Raw genomic sequence first — 16,844 nt, 5'->3', positions numbered from 1 at the left:
GATGCCAGGACAACCCAATGAATAGTGCCTGTAAAGCTGTAAAGTTTGGTGGAGGAGGAATAATGGTCTGGGGTTGTTTTTCATGATTCAGGCTAGGCCCTTTAGTTCCAGTGAAGGGAAATCTTAACGCTACAGCATACAATGACATTCTAGAAGATTCTGTGCTTCCAACTTTGTGCCAACAGTTTGGGGAAGCCCTTTCCTGTTTCAGCATGACAATGTCCCCGTGCACAAAGCCAGGTCCATACAGAAATGTTTTGTCGATATTGGTGTGGAAGAACTTGACTGCCCTGTACAGAGCCCTGACTTCAACCTTATCGAACACCTTTGTGATGAATTGGAACTCTGACTGTGAGCCAGGCCTAATCGCTCAACATCAGTGGGTGAGTGGGTGATGTCAACGATGGACGTTACTGGTGCACATATAGCTATCCAGCTAGATATTCCACATTGGCCTCATAAACACCAGAGTGTTTGTGGTCAGTTCCATTTCAATTCACTCATTTCAGGAAATACACTGAAAGCTTATTTGCCCAAATTGACTGAATTGACATGGAACTGACCCCAACCCTGCTAACCAGGTAAATTGAGAGACTCCTTCAGGTACTTAGTAATAACAGCACATATAATGGCTTCGGTGCCTAAGAGTAAACAGTACCTTACTGGTATAGCACAGTGCATAGGGTATTATGTCCTTGTTATGGGGGTCAGCACGTTCAATATTATTCCATCTGCAATCCAGGCTCATGTCAGCCATCTTAGCAGGCTGTTGCTAGTTGTGTACAGTATACACAGTGGAAGAGTGGGTGTACCACAGTACAGTGACTGCAGCGCCTGAGACCATGAAACCCCTCCAGCTATTCCTCTAAACAGAGCCAGAGGAGCACTGAGGAGCACTGAGGAGCACAGTGGAGCACAGCGTGCCTCCCTCCAATACAGAATAAACACTTGTTATGTGTGTGACGTGACAGCTTTATGTTTATATTTGTCTCTCTTTAACTCTGTTTCTCTCTCTTTCTCTCGCTCTCTCACTCTCTCTTTCTCTATTTCTCTCTCCCTTTCCACTCTCTCTCCATCTCTCATCCTGCTTCCTTTCTCTCTTCATCTCTCTCTTTCTTGCTCTTTCTCACTCTCTCTTCCTTTCTCTCTTCATCTCTCTCTTTCTTTCTCTTTCTCTCTCTCTCTCTCTCACCCCCCCCTCTCTCTCTCTCTCACCCCCCCCCCCTCTCTCTCTCTCACCCCCCCCCTCTCTCTCTCACCCCCCCCCCCCCCCCCCCTCTCTCACAGGGATGTGTACCACAACATTGAGGCTCTGGATCCAGAGAAACTGAATGTGTTTCGGACTGTTAGGGAGATTACAGGTGAGAAACATCAAAATAAAATAAAAAATGTAACACGTATTTTACCTTTATTTCTACAGGTAAGTCAATTGATAAGAACAAAGATCCAATGACATTTTCCGATACCATTCTTCTCTTCTCATGCTTGGTTGAATATACACTGAGTATACAAAACATTAGGATCTCCTTCCTAATATGGAGTTGCACCCCCTTCCCCCTTTCTCCTCAGAACAGACTCAATTCGTCAGGGCATGGACTCCACAAGGTGTCGAACGCGTTCTACAGGGACGCTGGTCCATGTTGACTCCAATGCTTCCCACAGTTGTGTCAAGTTAGCTGGATGTCCTTTGGGTGGAGGACCATTCTTGATACACACAGGAAACTGTTGAGTGTGAAAAACCCAGCAGCGTTGCAGTTCATGACACAAACCGGTGCACCTGGCACCTACTACCATACCCTGTTCAAAGGGACTTAAATATGTTGTCTTGCCTATTCACCCTCTGAATGACATACATGCACAATCCATGTCTCAATTGTCTCAGGGCTAAAAAATCCTTCTTTAACCTGTATCCTTCCCTTCATCACTGATTGATGTGGATTTAACAAGTGACATCAATAAGGGATCACAGCTTTCACCTGGTCAGTTTATGTCATGGAAAGAGCAGGTGCTCTTAATGTTTTGTATACTCAGTGTACATATCATGTAGGCTTACTGGTCAGCCCCTATCCAAGCATCTTTAAATTATTCCTTATCATTTGTTTTTCCCCTCATCAAATTTGCATGGTGTCCCTTCTCTTACACTTTCACTCAGTACAGAGGGGCTTGTGTGTGTTTGCTGGTGCCCACCAGAGACCGTAGACCAAAGACAGACAGGCTGAATGAGTATGATGAATAGAAGATGAGATGAGGGTCTTCCCTCTCCCATGGGGACCTACAACTCCCAGTTTCAAGTTGTCACAGTTTCCCAGCTCTACGTGTGTGTGTCTGTGTGTGCGTGCGTGGGTGTATGTGTGTGTATAAATTCATGTAGAGTGAATCCCCCTTCCCCCTATCCTCCTCAACCTGATCTCATTCTTTCACTTCGGAATTTGCCGCAATTGGATGAACTTCGATTTTTGACCAATTAATCACAAGTGGTTAAAACAGAAACAACTCAAGGGGTTAAGTTTAGCTATTAATTCTGAGTGGTTAAGTTTAGGGCAATGGTTTGGGTAAGGCTTAAAACAAAATAATTAAAAACAATGCACTGTCTCCACTAAGTATCATCAAGTACTCTCCCTCCTTGATAGAGAATTGTGAACTGACATGGTCAGTGGTCTGAAGTAGTGCACTGTATAGGGAATAGACTGCCATTTGGGACGCAGGCGGTGAGACAGGAGCTGCCTTTACTCTGTAGCCCCGTGGTCATGCATGACACCCCGTGTCACCCGTCACCTCTAAGAGCTGTCAGTGCTGTGACTTCTCCACCGAGCCATCAACCCCGTCACACACACACACACACACACACACACACACACACACACACACACACACACACACACACACACACACACACACACACACACACACACACACACACACACACACACACACACACACACACACACACACATACACACACACACACACACACACACACACACACACACACACACACACACACACACACACACACACATAGCTCTCAGATGGACAGTCAGTCTAGGAGGTAACCATCTCACCCTACATCTCTTCCCCTGCCAAGTATTCTTCCAAAACATAGCCCTTGTTTTTTTCTACTTCTAAGAGGTCAGGGCAGGCCTATCTATAGAGTACGGTCAGTCTGCCATCCACTGAAGCAATTCAGCATAAGTGAGGTTCCCAGTACATGGATTTGACTGTAATCATCGATGCTTTCTATCTCTTAACCTTTGGTCTGTTGCATGTGGCCCTCCTCTTTGTGAGGCAATCCTGGGTAATTTGCTTTTCACATGGATGCACCAGTAACGTGGCTCTCAGTGAACATAAATCCCCACTCTACTCTTCTCTAGCAGTTCTTGCCTGCTTCTAGCCTGCTCCTGACTCTATCCTTTCACCAGACATTTACTGCCCACAGCCCACAGAGAGAGAGACAAAGAGAGAGGGGGTCATGGGGAGATAGAGAGATGAGTGTGGAGAGGGAGATAGAAGAAGACAGGAGAGAGAAGAATGAGAAATAGAGCATAATAAACAACACATACAGTGAGGACAACACATACAGTGAGGACAACACATACAGTGAGACCTGAACTCCCTATAGACTACAGTCAAGCTGGATGCAGTACCCTGTCTTACCTATTGATTAATGGCTAATGCTGCTGTTAGCCTAATGCTGTTAGCACAGGGAGGCAGGAAGGTACTCATCAGGCCCTCGTTAGCACCATTAGCAAGATGAAGCGATGAAGCACCCTCCACCTCTCCTCTCTTCCCACCTCTCTTCTCCATCTCTCCTCTCAGAAAAAACAGCCACTTAAGGAGAGACCATTGGAGAGGTGTAAAGAGAGAGAGTGAGGCAGAGAGAGAGAGAGAGACTGACCATCGTAGAGGTGTAGAGATGAGACGGAGGAGGAGGAGGAGGAAGAAGAAGAGGAGGGGGAAATAGTGGTGGAAAGTAATACACCGTAAAAGGAATAGTTTGTCATTGGGATGCAACCCTATCAGTTAAAGGCCCTGAACTTCAGGTCACACTGCTGCTTCAGCTACTATGACGTCAGAGGACATGTTTGTCTCTATGTCAGTGAATGTGCCCTTCAGCCATAACTAACACTCATGTTATACAATACAATATACCATTTATTTTAAGTCTCTGGATAGTGATTTGTTTATGTCTCAAATAGTATATTTATTGCCATTTTATGTTGGAGGTTGCATCCATGAATGCTAATGGCATGGAAAGCAAGTGGGGATGCATTTATTAATTTACGTTTGATTCGGGTTCATCGTATACACTGTAAAACCAAGTGTTTACGATCTGAACACATAACTAAACACTTTTCTTTAACACTTTTTAAACACGTCAAGTCATTTAGAATGTCAATGAAAATGTGTCACAGTGTTTAGATTGTAAACACCAGAACATGTTTATTCACTTTGACACTTTTTAAACACATGAACATGTTAATTCAGCACAAGGCATTTCCGTTTTAAACACTATACACTGGTGTTGTTGTTTTAACACTGTAGGGTGTAAAGCCATATCTGCATATTTGCCAGCATGCCTTTCGAGTGAATGTGAGAGATACCCACCCATGACTGTGTTAGTTAGTGACAGAGACATGGTTGTTGCATTCAGTAATTTATATTACTGAAACCTTCACCAAGTGACTGCGTAAGTGAATGTGTTTCAGTTAAAAGTAAACCCCTATGACCACATATTATACAATTTGTAAGGCCTTTAGTTAGTTATTGTGGTCTTAAAATCATGTCTCATGGGCCACATCAGACCTGCAAGTCAGAATGATGTGATTAGTAATTCTTATTGGAATCTAGCCAGAGGGAGGATATCCATCAATTGAAATATTTATCATCCACAAACTGCAGTCAAAATGATTGCTATAGTGAAGGACTTAACAAACAAAACTCCCCAAACCATCTCAGAGGCAATAAATCCAACCCCTTACAGATTTGATTAGTTTAGAAAGTTGTGTTATTTATCTTTGTAGAGCAGAAGATCAATTAATCAATCAATGAGGAAACATAGATATTAAAACAACATATTCAAAAAGTCGGATAATGAGGCCCCTCCCATGTCTTTTTCACTCTGAGAAAGTTAACGGAAATTAACTCATCACAGTCGAGTGAAACAAATGTCCTGTTCAGTTGTGCTGAAATGTAGGTAAGGTGATAGACATTCCTTACACTGATCTGAATAAAAGGCATGGAAAGTCGACTAAATGCACTCTAAACAGGACGATGGGAAAGTAAACACTAGTGTTTAAAATCTGAATATAAATCTGATATAGGTGTTCTCCTGGTTGGAAACTGACTTGACAAAGCTCACTATCATGTTTAATCTTGCATTCTAAACGCCTGTGTTTAAGATGAAGACTTATTGGCAAATCTAAATGTCTAAAGTTTAAGTTTTAAACACTGACGTTTAGGTTATAAACGTGTCACATGTTTAATGGTTTTACAGTGTATTCGGTTAGTTGGACGTATAGCAATTCTAGATAACTGTAGTCTCATCTGGCACTCTGATAAAACACTGAGCTAGATGGCTGCTGGCTGCGTCTAAGATGGCAACCTATTCCCTAGATAGTGCACTACTTTTGACCAGAGCATTTTGGGCCCTGATTAGGGTTGCAAAGCTACCGGTAATTTACCAAAGTTACTGGAATCTTCAGTAATTTTGTAATTAACAGTTATTATGTAGCAACCTATGGTAACTTTGGTAATTTATACTTCAATAACTTTTAATAATAATATAATAGGATGACACTGCAGCGGACAGCAGCTGTCTTACGGGCTTCTGTGTGTTTTTTTACACTGATCATATAACTTTTTTGTACATAATGTCTCCAACATTATTTCCTATGACCGAAAACAGCTTCTGGACATCAGAACAGTCAACACTAACTTCGATTTGGATGAAAATTTAAACTTCAATGAGTCGGCAGCTCTGGACACTGCTTACTCCGGACCAGGCCCTAATCCGTGAGCCTCGGAAGAGGGAGAGGCATCGAAAGAGAGCGGCAGCAAAAGAGAGGTAGGCGAGGCAGCATCCTGGCGAGACTACGTCGGCGAGCAAATAGACTGCCATTGCCCTCTGTTCTGTTGGCGAACGTGCAATCACTGGAGAACAAACTGGATGAGCTCCGTTCGAGACTATCCTATCAATGGGACCTGAAAAACTGAAATATCCTATGTTTCTCAGAGTCGTGGCTGAACGAGACATGGATAATATACATCTCGCTGGTTTTTCTATTCATCGTCAAGACCGGACGGCAGACTTGGGTAAGATGAAGGGAGCAAGGGTGTGTCTCTTTGTTAACAACAGCAGGTGTGCGATCTCTAATGTTAAGGAAGTCTCATGTTTTTGCTTGCCTGATTTAGAATAACTCATGATAAGCTGCAGACCATACTATTTACCAAGAGAGTTTTCATATATATTTTTCGTAGCCGTCTATTTACCAATACAAATCGATACTGGCACTAAGACCACACTAAACAAGTTGTATAGGGCCATAAGCAAACAAGAAAATGCACATTGAGAGGTAGCGTTTATCAGGTGATTTTAATGCAGGAAAACTGAAATCCGTTTTGCCAAATTTTTACCAGCATGTCACATGTGCAACTAGAGGTGACAAAACTCTAGATAACCTTTACTCCACACACTGAAACGCATACAAGGCCCTGCTTCGCCTTCCCTATGGCAATTCAGACCATAACTCTGTTCTCCTGCTTCCTGCTTACAAGCAAAAACTCAAACTGGAAGTACCAGTGGCGTGCTTGATACAGAAGTGGCCCGATGAAGTGGATGCTAAGCTACAGGACTGTTTCGCTAGGATAGTCTGGAATATGTTCCGGGATTCATCCAATAACATTGAGGAGTTTACCACATCAGTCACCAGCTTCATTAATAAGTGCATCGATGATATCTTCCCCACAGTGACCTTACGTATATACCCCAACATGAAGCTATGGATTACAGGCAACATCCGCACTGAGCTAAAGGCTAGAGCTGCCGCATTCAAGGAGTGGGACACTAATCTGGGCACATTTAAGAAATCAAGCTACGCCCTCTGACGAGCCATCAAACAGACAAAGGGTCAATACAGGACTAAGATCGAACCCTACTACTCCCCCTCTGAAGCTCAACGGATGTGGCAGGGCTTTTCTAAACTATCACGGATAACAAAGGGAAACCCAGCCGCGAGCTGCCCAGTAACCCAAGCCTACCAGACAAGCTCATTGCCTTCGATGCTCACTTTGAGGTATACAACACTGAACCATGCATGAGAGCACCAGTTGTTCAGGACAATTGTGTGATCTCGATCACCGCAGCCAATGTGAGTAAGACGTTTAAACAGGTAATAATCGAAAGGTGGCGGGGCCAGATGGAATTCCAGGAGGCATACTAAAGAGCATGTGTTGACCAACTGGCTAGTGTCTTCACTAACATTTTCAACCTATCCCTGACTCGGGGCTGTAATAGCAATTTGTTTCAAGCAGAAGCAAGTGCCCAAGAATGCCAAGGTAACCTGCCTTAATAACTATTGTCCCATAGCACTTACGCTACCATTCAAAAGTTTGGGGTCACTTAGAAATGTCCTTGTATTTGAAAGAAAAGCAAGTTTTTGTCCATTCAAATAACATAAAATTGATCAGAAATACAGTGTATCCATTGTTAATGTTGTAAATGACTATTGTAGCCGAATTAAAAAATAAAAAAAAAAGGAATATCTACATAGGCGTACAGAGGCCCATTATCAGCAACCATCACTCAGAACTTTCTTCTGAAACTCATCAGTCTATTCTTGTTCAGAGAAATGAAGGCTATACCAATGCGAGAAATTACCAAGAAACTGAAGATCTCGTTCAACGCGGTGTACTTCTCCCTTCACAGAACAGCGCAAACTGGCTCTAACCAGAATAGAAAGAGGAGTGGGAGGCCCCGGTGCACAACTGAGCAAGAGGACAAGTACATTAGAGTGTCTAGTTTGAGAAACAGGCGCCTCACAAGTCCTCAACTGGCAGCTTCATTAAATAGTACCCGCAAAACACCTGTCTCAACATCAACTGTGAAGAGGCAACTCCGGGATGCTGTGAAGAGGCAACTCTAATCAAATCAAATCAAAGTTTATTTGTCACGTGCGCCGAATACAACAGGTGTAGACCTTACAGTGAAATGCTTATTTAAAGGCTCTAACCAATAGTGCAAAAAAGGTATTAGGTGAACAATAGGTAAGTAAAGAAATAAAAACAACAGTAGAAAGACAGTGAAAAACAGTAGCGAGGATATATACAGTAGCGAGGCTACATACAGGCACCGGTTAGTCAGGCTGATTGAGGTAGTATGTACATGTAGATATGGTTAAAGTGACTATGCATATATGATGAACAAAGAGTAGCAGTAGGGTAAAGAGGGGTTGGCGGGTGGTGGGTGGCGGGACACAATGCAGATAGCCCGGTTAGCCAATGTGCAGGAGCACTGGTTGGTCGGGCCAATTGAGGTAGTATGTACATATGTACGTGAATGTATAGTTAAAGTGACTATGCATATATGATAAACAGAGATTATCAGCAGCGTAGAAGAGGGGTTGGGGGGTGGAGGGGTACACAATACAAATAGTCTGGGTAGCCATTTGATTACCTGTTCAGGAGTCTTCCAAATCTTTTTAGTTTCCTGAGGGGGAATAGGCTTTGTCGTGTCCTCTTCACAGCTGTCTTGTTGTGTTTGGACCATTCTAGTTTGTTGTTGATGTGGAAACCAAGGAACTTGAAGCTCTCAACCTGCTCCTACAGCCCCGTCGATGAGAATGGGGGCGTGCTCGGTCCTCCTTTTCCTGTAGTCCACAATAATTTCCTTAGTCTTGGTTACGTTGAGGGATAGGTTGTTATTCTGGCACCACCCGGCCAGGTCTCTGATCTCCTCCCTATAGGCTGTCTCATCGTTGTCGGTTGTGTCTGTTGTGTCTGTTGTGTCGTCTGCAAACTTAATGATGGTGTTGGAGTCGTTTCTGGCCATGCAGTCGTGGGTGAACAAGGAGTATAGGAGGGGACTGAGCACGCACCCCTGGGAGGCTCCAGTGTTCAGGATCAGCGTGGCAGATGTGTTGCTACCTACCCTCACCACCTGGGGGCGGCCCGTCAGGAAGTCCAGGATCCAGTTGCATAGGGAGGTGTTTAGTCCCAGGATCCTTAGCTTAGGGATGAGCGTTGAGGGTACTATGGTGTTGAACGCTGAAGTTCCTCTGTTTCTCTGTCCAGTGTCTGTATTATTTTGCCCATCTTAAACTTGTATTTTTATTTAAGTCTGAGATATGGCTGTGCTAACATAATTGCAAAATGGTTTTCTAATGATCAATTAGCCTTTTAAAATGATTAACTTGGATTAGCTAACACAAAGTGCCATTGGAACACAGTAGTGATGGTTGCTGATAATGGGCCTCTGTACACCAATGTAGATATTCCATTAAAAATCAGCCGTTTCCAGTTACAATAGTCACTTAAAACATTAACAATGTCTACACTGTAATTCTGATCAATTTGATGTTATTTTGAATGGACAACAAATGTGCTTTTCTTTCAAAAACATGAACATTTCTAAGTGACCCCAAACGTTTGAACGGTAGTGTACATCTATACCCATGAAATGCTCTGAAAGGCTGGTCATGGCTCACATCAACACCATCATCCCAGACACCTTGTACCCACTCCAATTCCCATACCGCCCCAACAGATCCACAAATGACACAATTTCTATTGCACTCCACTCTGCCTTCACCCACCTGGACAAAAGGAATACCTATGTAAGAATGCTGTTCATTGACTACAACTCAGCATTCAATGCCCTGGTACACTTCAAGCTTAGCACCAAGCTCAGGACCCTGGGACTGAACACCTCCCTCTGCAACTGGATCCTGGCCTTCCTGACGGGGCAGGCAACAACACGTCCGAGGGTAGGCAACGACAAGTTAGGCAACAACACATCCTGCACGCTGTTCATCCACGACTGCGTGGCCGCGCACGACCCCAACACCATCATCAAGTTTACTGACGACACAATGGTGGTAGGACTGATCACCTATGAGGCAGCCTATAGGGAGGAGGTCAGAAACCTGGCAGTGTGGGGCCAGGAAAACAACCTCTACCTCAATGTCAGCAAGACAAAGGAGCTGATTGTGGACTATAGAAAACAGGGGCGAGCACGCCCCCATCCACATCAATGGGGCTGTAGTGGAGCGGGTCGAGAGCTTCAATTTCCTTGGTGTCCACATCACTAAGGAATTACCATGGTTCACACACACCCACACAGTTATGAAGAGAGCTCGACAGCACCTCTTCCCCCTCAGGAGGCTGAAAAGATTTGGCATGGCCCCTCAGATCTTCCAAAAGTTCTACAGCTGCACTATAGAGAGCATCTTGACTGGCTGCATCACCGCTTGTGCAGCCACTGCAAGGCACCCGACCGCAAGGCGCTACAGAGGGTGGTGAGTATGACCTAGTACATCACTGGGACCAAGCTCCCTGCCATCCAGAACCTCTATAACAGAGGAAGCCCCCTAAAAAAATGTCAAAGACTCCAGCCGCTCAAGCCATAGACTGTTCTCTCTGCTACCGCATGGCAAGCGATATCCGTGAACCAGGTCTGGAACCAACAGGACCCTGAAAAAGCTACCCCCAAGGCATATGACTGTAAAACAAGAATGGTATTCAAAATTACCCAGACTACCTGCATTGACCCTTTTTTGCTCTAGCTCTCTTGCACTGACTCTATGCATACACACTGGGCTGTATCCACACACTTATACTGACACCCCAACACACACAGACACACCCCAACACACATATACACTTTTTTGCACTGACTCTGTGCACACACACTGGACTCTACTCACACACTCACACATACTTACACCCCAACACACACATACTGTACACACACACTATATTGTGCCGAACACACACACAACACAAGCACACATGCATACTGACGCCACACATACACTTACACAAACTCACACACTCATTCACATACACATTTTCACATTTTCACACTCAACACATACACTGCTGCTACTGTCTATTAATATCCTGTTGCCTAGTCACTTTACCCCTACCTTCAGTGTCTTCAGAAAGTATTCATACCTCTGGACTTATTCCCATTTTGTTGTGTTACATCCTGACTTCAAATAGGATTCAATATGTTTTTTTCTTACCCATCTACACACAATACCCCATATTGACAGAGTGAAACATCTTTTTTGACATTTTCAGAAGTGTATTGAAAATACTCTAAAATACTCTTTGCATACACATACACACATACTTTAGTGCCTTATTGTAAACAGGATGCATGTTTTTGAATTATTTTATTTTGTACAGGCTTCCTTCTTTTCACTCTGTCATTTAGTTTAGTATTGTGGGGCAACTACAATGCTGTTGATCCATCCTCAGTGTTCTCCTATCACAGCCATTAAACTCTGTAACTGTTTTAATGTCACCATTGGCCTCATGGTAAAATCCCTGAGCGGTTTCCTTCCTCTCCGGTAACTGAGTTAGGAAGGACACATGCATCTTTGTATTGACTGGATGTATGGATACACCATCCAAAGTGTAATTAATAACTTCACCATGCTCAAAGAGATATTCAATGTTTTTTACCTATATATCAATAGGTTCCCTTCTTTGCGAAGCATAGGAAAACCTCCTCGGTCTTTGTGGTTGAATCTGTGAAATTCCCTGCTCGACTTTACAGATAATTGTGTGTGGGCTACACAAATGAGGAAGCCATTCAAAGTCATGTCAAACACTATTATTGCACACAGAGTGATTCCATGGAACTTATTATGTGATTTGTACTCCTGAACTTATTTAGGCTTGCCATAACAAAGGGGTTAAATAGTTATTGACTGAAGACATTTCAGCTTTTCCTTTTGTCTTATTACAAAAAACAAAACATAAATCCACTTTGAAATGATGGGTATTGTGTGTCGGCCAGTGACACAAAATCGCAAATTAATCCATTTTAAATTCAGGCTGTAACACAACAACATGTGTCAAAAGTCAAGGGGTGTGAATACTTTCTGAAGCCACTGTATATGTACATAGCTACCTCAATGGCCTCGTACCCCTGCACATCGAGTCAGTACTGGTACTCCCTGTATATAGCCATGTTATTTTTACTCGTTATTGTTACTCATTATTTACTGTGTCTTTATTCCTCATGTCACTAATTCTATACTACTATTTATTTTATCTTTATCTTTAACTTTGCATTGTTGGAAAAAGGCCCGTGAGTAAGCATTGCACTCTTAGTCTATACCTCGTGTGTACGAGCATGTGAGAAATATTTTTTTAATAATAATTAGGAGGGTGGTTATATTTTTCCTATTTCACACATTTACAAGTGTGTATTATAGTCATGGAAATGTTTTTGTGTTGCATGTCCCAACTCCCCCTGAGACACCCTCGGAGAGTGGGGTCATGGCCAGGGTGGGTTACGTCCATGAGTTTCTAGTGCATAGCCTAATTAATGAAGAAAGCATCTAATTATTTTCAATTAACTCTGAAACTCTTCCAACTATTTACTTTTTTCACAACTGCCACCAGTATGGCACCAAAACATTTACCGATACAGAGTCAATGTGCGTGGGCACCGGCTAGTTGAGGTAATATGTACACGTAGGAAGAGTTATTACATTTACATTTACATTTAAGTCATTTAGCAGACGCTCTTATCCAGAGCGACTTACAAATTGGTGCATTCACCTTATGATATCCAGTGGAACAACCACTTTACAATAGTGCATCTAACTATTTTAAGGGGGGGGTTAGGAGGATTACTTTATCCTATCCTAGGTATTCCTTAAAGAGGTGGGGTTTCAGGTGTCTCCGGAAGGTGGTGATTGACTCCGCTGACCTGGCGTCGTGAGGGAGTTTGTTCCACCATTGGGGTGCCAGAGCAGCGAACAGTTTTGACTGGGCTGAGCGGGAACTGTACTTCCTCAGAGGTAGGGAGGCGAGCAGGCCAGAGGTGGATGAACGCAGTGCCCTTGTTTGGGTGTAGGGCCTGATCAGAGCCTGAAGGTACGGAGGTGCCGTTCCCCTCACAGCTCCGTAGGCAAGCACCATGGTCTTGTAGCGGATGCGAGCTTCAACTGGAAGCCAGTGGAGAGAGCGGAGGAGCGGGGTGACGTGAGAGAACTTGGGAAGGTTGAACACCAGACGGGCTGCGGCGTTCTGGATGAGTTGTAGGGGTTTAATGGCACAGGCAGGGAGCCCAGCCAACAGCGAGTTGCAGTAATCCAGACGGGAGATGACAAGTGCCTGGATTAGGACCTGCGCCGCTTCCTGTGTGAGGCAGGGTCGTACTCTGCGAATGTTGTAGAGCATGAACCTACAGGAACGGGTCACCGCCTTGATGTGAGTTGAGAACGACAGGGTGTTGTCCAGGATCACGCCAAGGTTCTTAGCGCTGTGGGAGGAGGACACAATGGAGTTGTCAACCGTGATGGCGAGATCATGGAACGGGCAGTCCTTCCCCGGGAGGAAGAGCAGCTCCGTCTTGCTGAGGTTCAGCTTGAGGTGGTGATCCGTCATCCACACTGATATGTCTGCCAGACATGCAGAGATGCGATTCGCCACCTGGTTATCAGAGGGGGGAAAGGAGAAGATTAATTGTGTGTCGTCTGCATAGCAATGATAGGAGAGGCCATGTGAGGATATGACAGAGCCAAGTGACTTGGTGTATAGCGAGAATAGGAGAGGGCCTAGAACAGAGCCCTGGGGGACACCAGTGGTGAGAGCACGTGGTGCGGAGACAGATTCTCGCCACGCCACCTGGTAGGAGCGACCTGTCAGGTAGGACGCAATCCAAGCGTGGGCCGCGCCGGAGATGCCCAGCTCGGAGAGGGTGGAGAGGAGGATCTGATGGTTCACAGTATCAAAGGCAGCCGATAGGTCTAGAAGGATGAGAGCAGAGGAGAGAGAGTTAGCTTTAGCAGTGCGGAGCGCCTCCGTGACACAGAGAAGAGCAGTCTCAGTTGAATGACTAGTCTTGAAACCTGACTGATTTGGATCAAGAAGGTCATTCTGAGAGAGATAGCAGGAGAGCTGGCCAAGGACGGCACGTTCAAGAGTTTTGGAGAGAAAAGAAAGAAGGGATACTGGTCTGTAGTTGTTGACATCGGAGGGATCGAGTGTAGGTTTTTTCAGAAGGGGTGCAACTCTCGCTCTCTTGAAGACGGAAGGGACGTAGCCAGCGGTCAAGGATGAGTTGATGAGCGAGGTGAGGTAAGGGAGAAGGTCTCCGGAAATGGTCTGGAGAAGAGAGGAGGGGATAGGGTCAAGCGGGCAGGTTGTTGGGCGGCCGGCCGTCACAAGACGCGAGATTTCATCTGGAGAGAGAGGGGAGAAAGAGGTCAAAGCACAGGGTAGGGCAGTGTGAGCAGAACCAGCGGTGTCGTTTGACTTAGGAAACGAGGATCGGATGTCGTCGACCTTCTTTTCAAAATGGTTGACGAAGTCATCCGCAGAGAGGGAGGAGGGGGAGGAGGATTCAGGAGGGAGGAGAAGGTGGCAAAGAGCTTCCTAGGGTTAGAGGCAGATGCTTGGAATTTAGAGTGGTAGAAAGTGGCTTTAGCAGCAGAGACAGAAGAGGAGAATGTAGAGAGGAGGGAGTGAAAGGATGCCAGGTCCGCAGGGAGGCGAGTTTTCCTCCATTTCCGCTCGGCTGCCCGGAGCCCTGTTCTGTGAGCTCGCAGTGAGTCGTCGAGCCATGGAGCAGGAGGGGAGGACCGAGCCGGCCTGGAGGATAGGGGACATAGAGAGTCAAAGGATGCAGAAAGGGAGGAGAGGAGGGTTGAGGAGGCAGAATCAGGAGATAGGTTGGAGAAGGTTTGAGCAGAGGGAAGAGATGATAGGATGGAAGAGGAGAGAGTAGCGGGGGAGAGAGAGCGAAGGTTGGGACGGCGCGATACCATCCGAGTAGGGGCAGTGTGGGAAGTGTTAGATGAGAGCGAGAGGGAAAAGGATACAAGGTAGTGGTCGGAGACTTGGAGGGGAGTTGCAGTGAGATTAGTGGAAGAACAGCATCTAGTAAAGATGAGGTCAAGCGTATTGCCTGCCTTGTGAGTAGGGGGGGAAGGTGAGAGGGTGAGGTCAAAAGAGGAGAGGAGTGGAAAGAAGGAGGCAGAGAGGAATGAGTCAAAGGTAGACGTGGGGAGGTTAAAGTCACCCAGAACTGTGAGAGGTGAGCCATCCTCAGGAAAGGAACTTATCAGGGCGTCAAGCTCATTGATGAACTCTCCAAGGGAACCTGGAGGGCGATAAATGATAAGGATGTTAAGCTTGAAAGGGCTGGTAACTGTGACAGCATGGAATTCAAAGGAGGCGATAGACAGATGGGTCAGGGGAGAAAGAGAGAATGTCCACTTGGGAGAGATGAGGATCCCAGTGCCACCGCCCCGCTGACCAGAAGCTCTCGGGGTGTGCGAGAACACGTGGGCAGACGAGGCGAGAGCAGTAGGAGTAGCAGTGTTGTCAGTGGTAATCCATGTTTCCGTCAGTGCCAAGAAGTCGAGGGACTGGAGGGACGCATAGGCTGAGATGAACTCTGCCTTGTTGGCCGCAGATCGGCAGTTCCAGAGGCTGCCGGAGACCTGGAACTCCACGTGGGTCGTGTGCGCTGGAACCACCAGGTTAGAATGGCAGCGGCCACGCGGTGTGAAGCGTTTGTATGGTCTGTGCAGAGAGGAGAGAAGAGGGATAGACAGACACATAGTTGACAGGCTACAGAAGAGGCTACGCTAATGCAAAGGAGATTAGAATGACAAGTGGACTACACGTCTCGAATGTTCAGGAAGTTAAGCTTACGTTGCAAAAATAAAATAAAATCTTATTGACTAAAATGATATAGTACTGCTGGCGGTGAAGTAGGCTGGCTAGCAGTGGCTACGTTGTTGACTTTGTTTGAACGTGTAGCTGGCTAGGTAACCTCTAACTGGCTAGGTAACCTCGACAATTTCTCAAAACTACACAATTATCTTGGATACAAGGACAGCAAAGACAACTATGTAGCTAGCTAACACTACGCTAATCAAGTCGTTCCGTTGTAATGTAAGTTGTAATGTGAGTTTCTACAGTGCTGCTATTCGGTAGAAGTTGGCTAGCTAGCAGTGTTAGCTAGCAGTGTTGACTAGGTAGGAGACGGCAGCGCAGTGCGGCGGACGAAAATAGCTGGCTAGTTAACCGAATAATTACTCTAACCAACTCTAAGCTACACAATTATCTTAGATACAAAGATAGCAAAGACAACTATGTAGCCAGCTAACACTACACTAATCAAGTCGTTCCGTTGTAATGTAATCGTTTCTCCAGTGCTGCTATGCTGCTATTCGGTGGCTAGCTGGCTAGCTAGCAGTGTTGACTACGTTACGTTACGAAAATAGCTGGCTAGTTAACCGAATAATTACTCTAACCAACTCTAAGCTACACAATTATCTTAGATACAAAGATAGCAAAGACAACTATGTAGCCAGCTAACACTACACTAATCAAGTCGTTCCGTTGTAATGTAATCGTTTCTCCAGTGCTGCTATGCTGCTATTCGGTGGCTAGCTGGCTAGCTAGCAGTGTTGACTACGTTACGTTACGTTCAGACGAAAATAGCTGGCTAGCGAACCTCAATAACTACACAATAACTACAATAACTACACAATTATCTTTGATACAAAGACGGCTATGTAGCTAGCTAAGATCAAACAAATCAAACCGTTGTACTGTAATGAAAATGAAAATGGTAAAACTACCTGTGGAGCGAA

The 16,844-nt window shown here is 45.1% G+C and overlaps 1 protein-coding gene across 2 annotated transcripts in view; it reads left to right on the top strand.

Annotated features, from left to right (window-relative positions):
* Positions 1 to 16,844, top strand: part of LOC139546622 (receptor tyrosine-protein kinase erbB-4-like) — a 518,533-nt gene that overhangs the window by 356,001 nt on the left and 145,688 nt on the right. For both annotated transcript variants that reach the window (XM_071355216.1, XM_071355215.1), the window contains exon 10: positions 1,288 to 1,361. In XM_071355216.1, the coding sequence (XP_071211317.1) occupies positions 1,288 to 1,361 (74 nt within the window). The remainder of the gene's footprint in view (positions 1 to 1,287; positions 1,362 to 16,844) is intronic.

The sequence above is a fragment of the Salvelinus alpinus genome, chromosome 20, assembly GCF_045679555.1.
Source record: "Salvelinus alpinus chromosome 20, SLU_Salpinus.1, whole genome shotgun sequence".
In the NCBI taxonomy this organism is placed as follows: domain Eukaryota; kingdom Metazoa; phylum Chordata; class Actinopteri; order Salmoniformes; family Salmonidae; genus Salvelinus; species Salvelinus alpinus.
The sequence above is the reverse complement of the archived record's forward strand: the minus strand, read 5'-3'. Positions and strand labels throughout refer to the sequence as shown.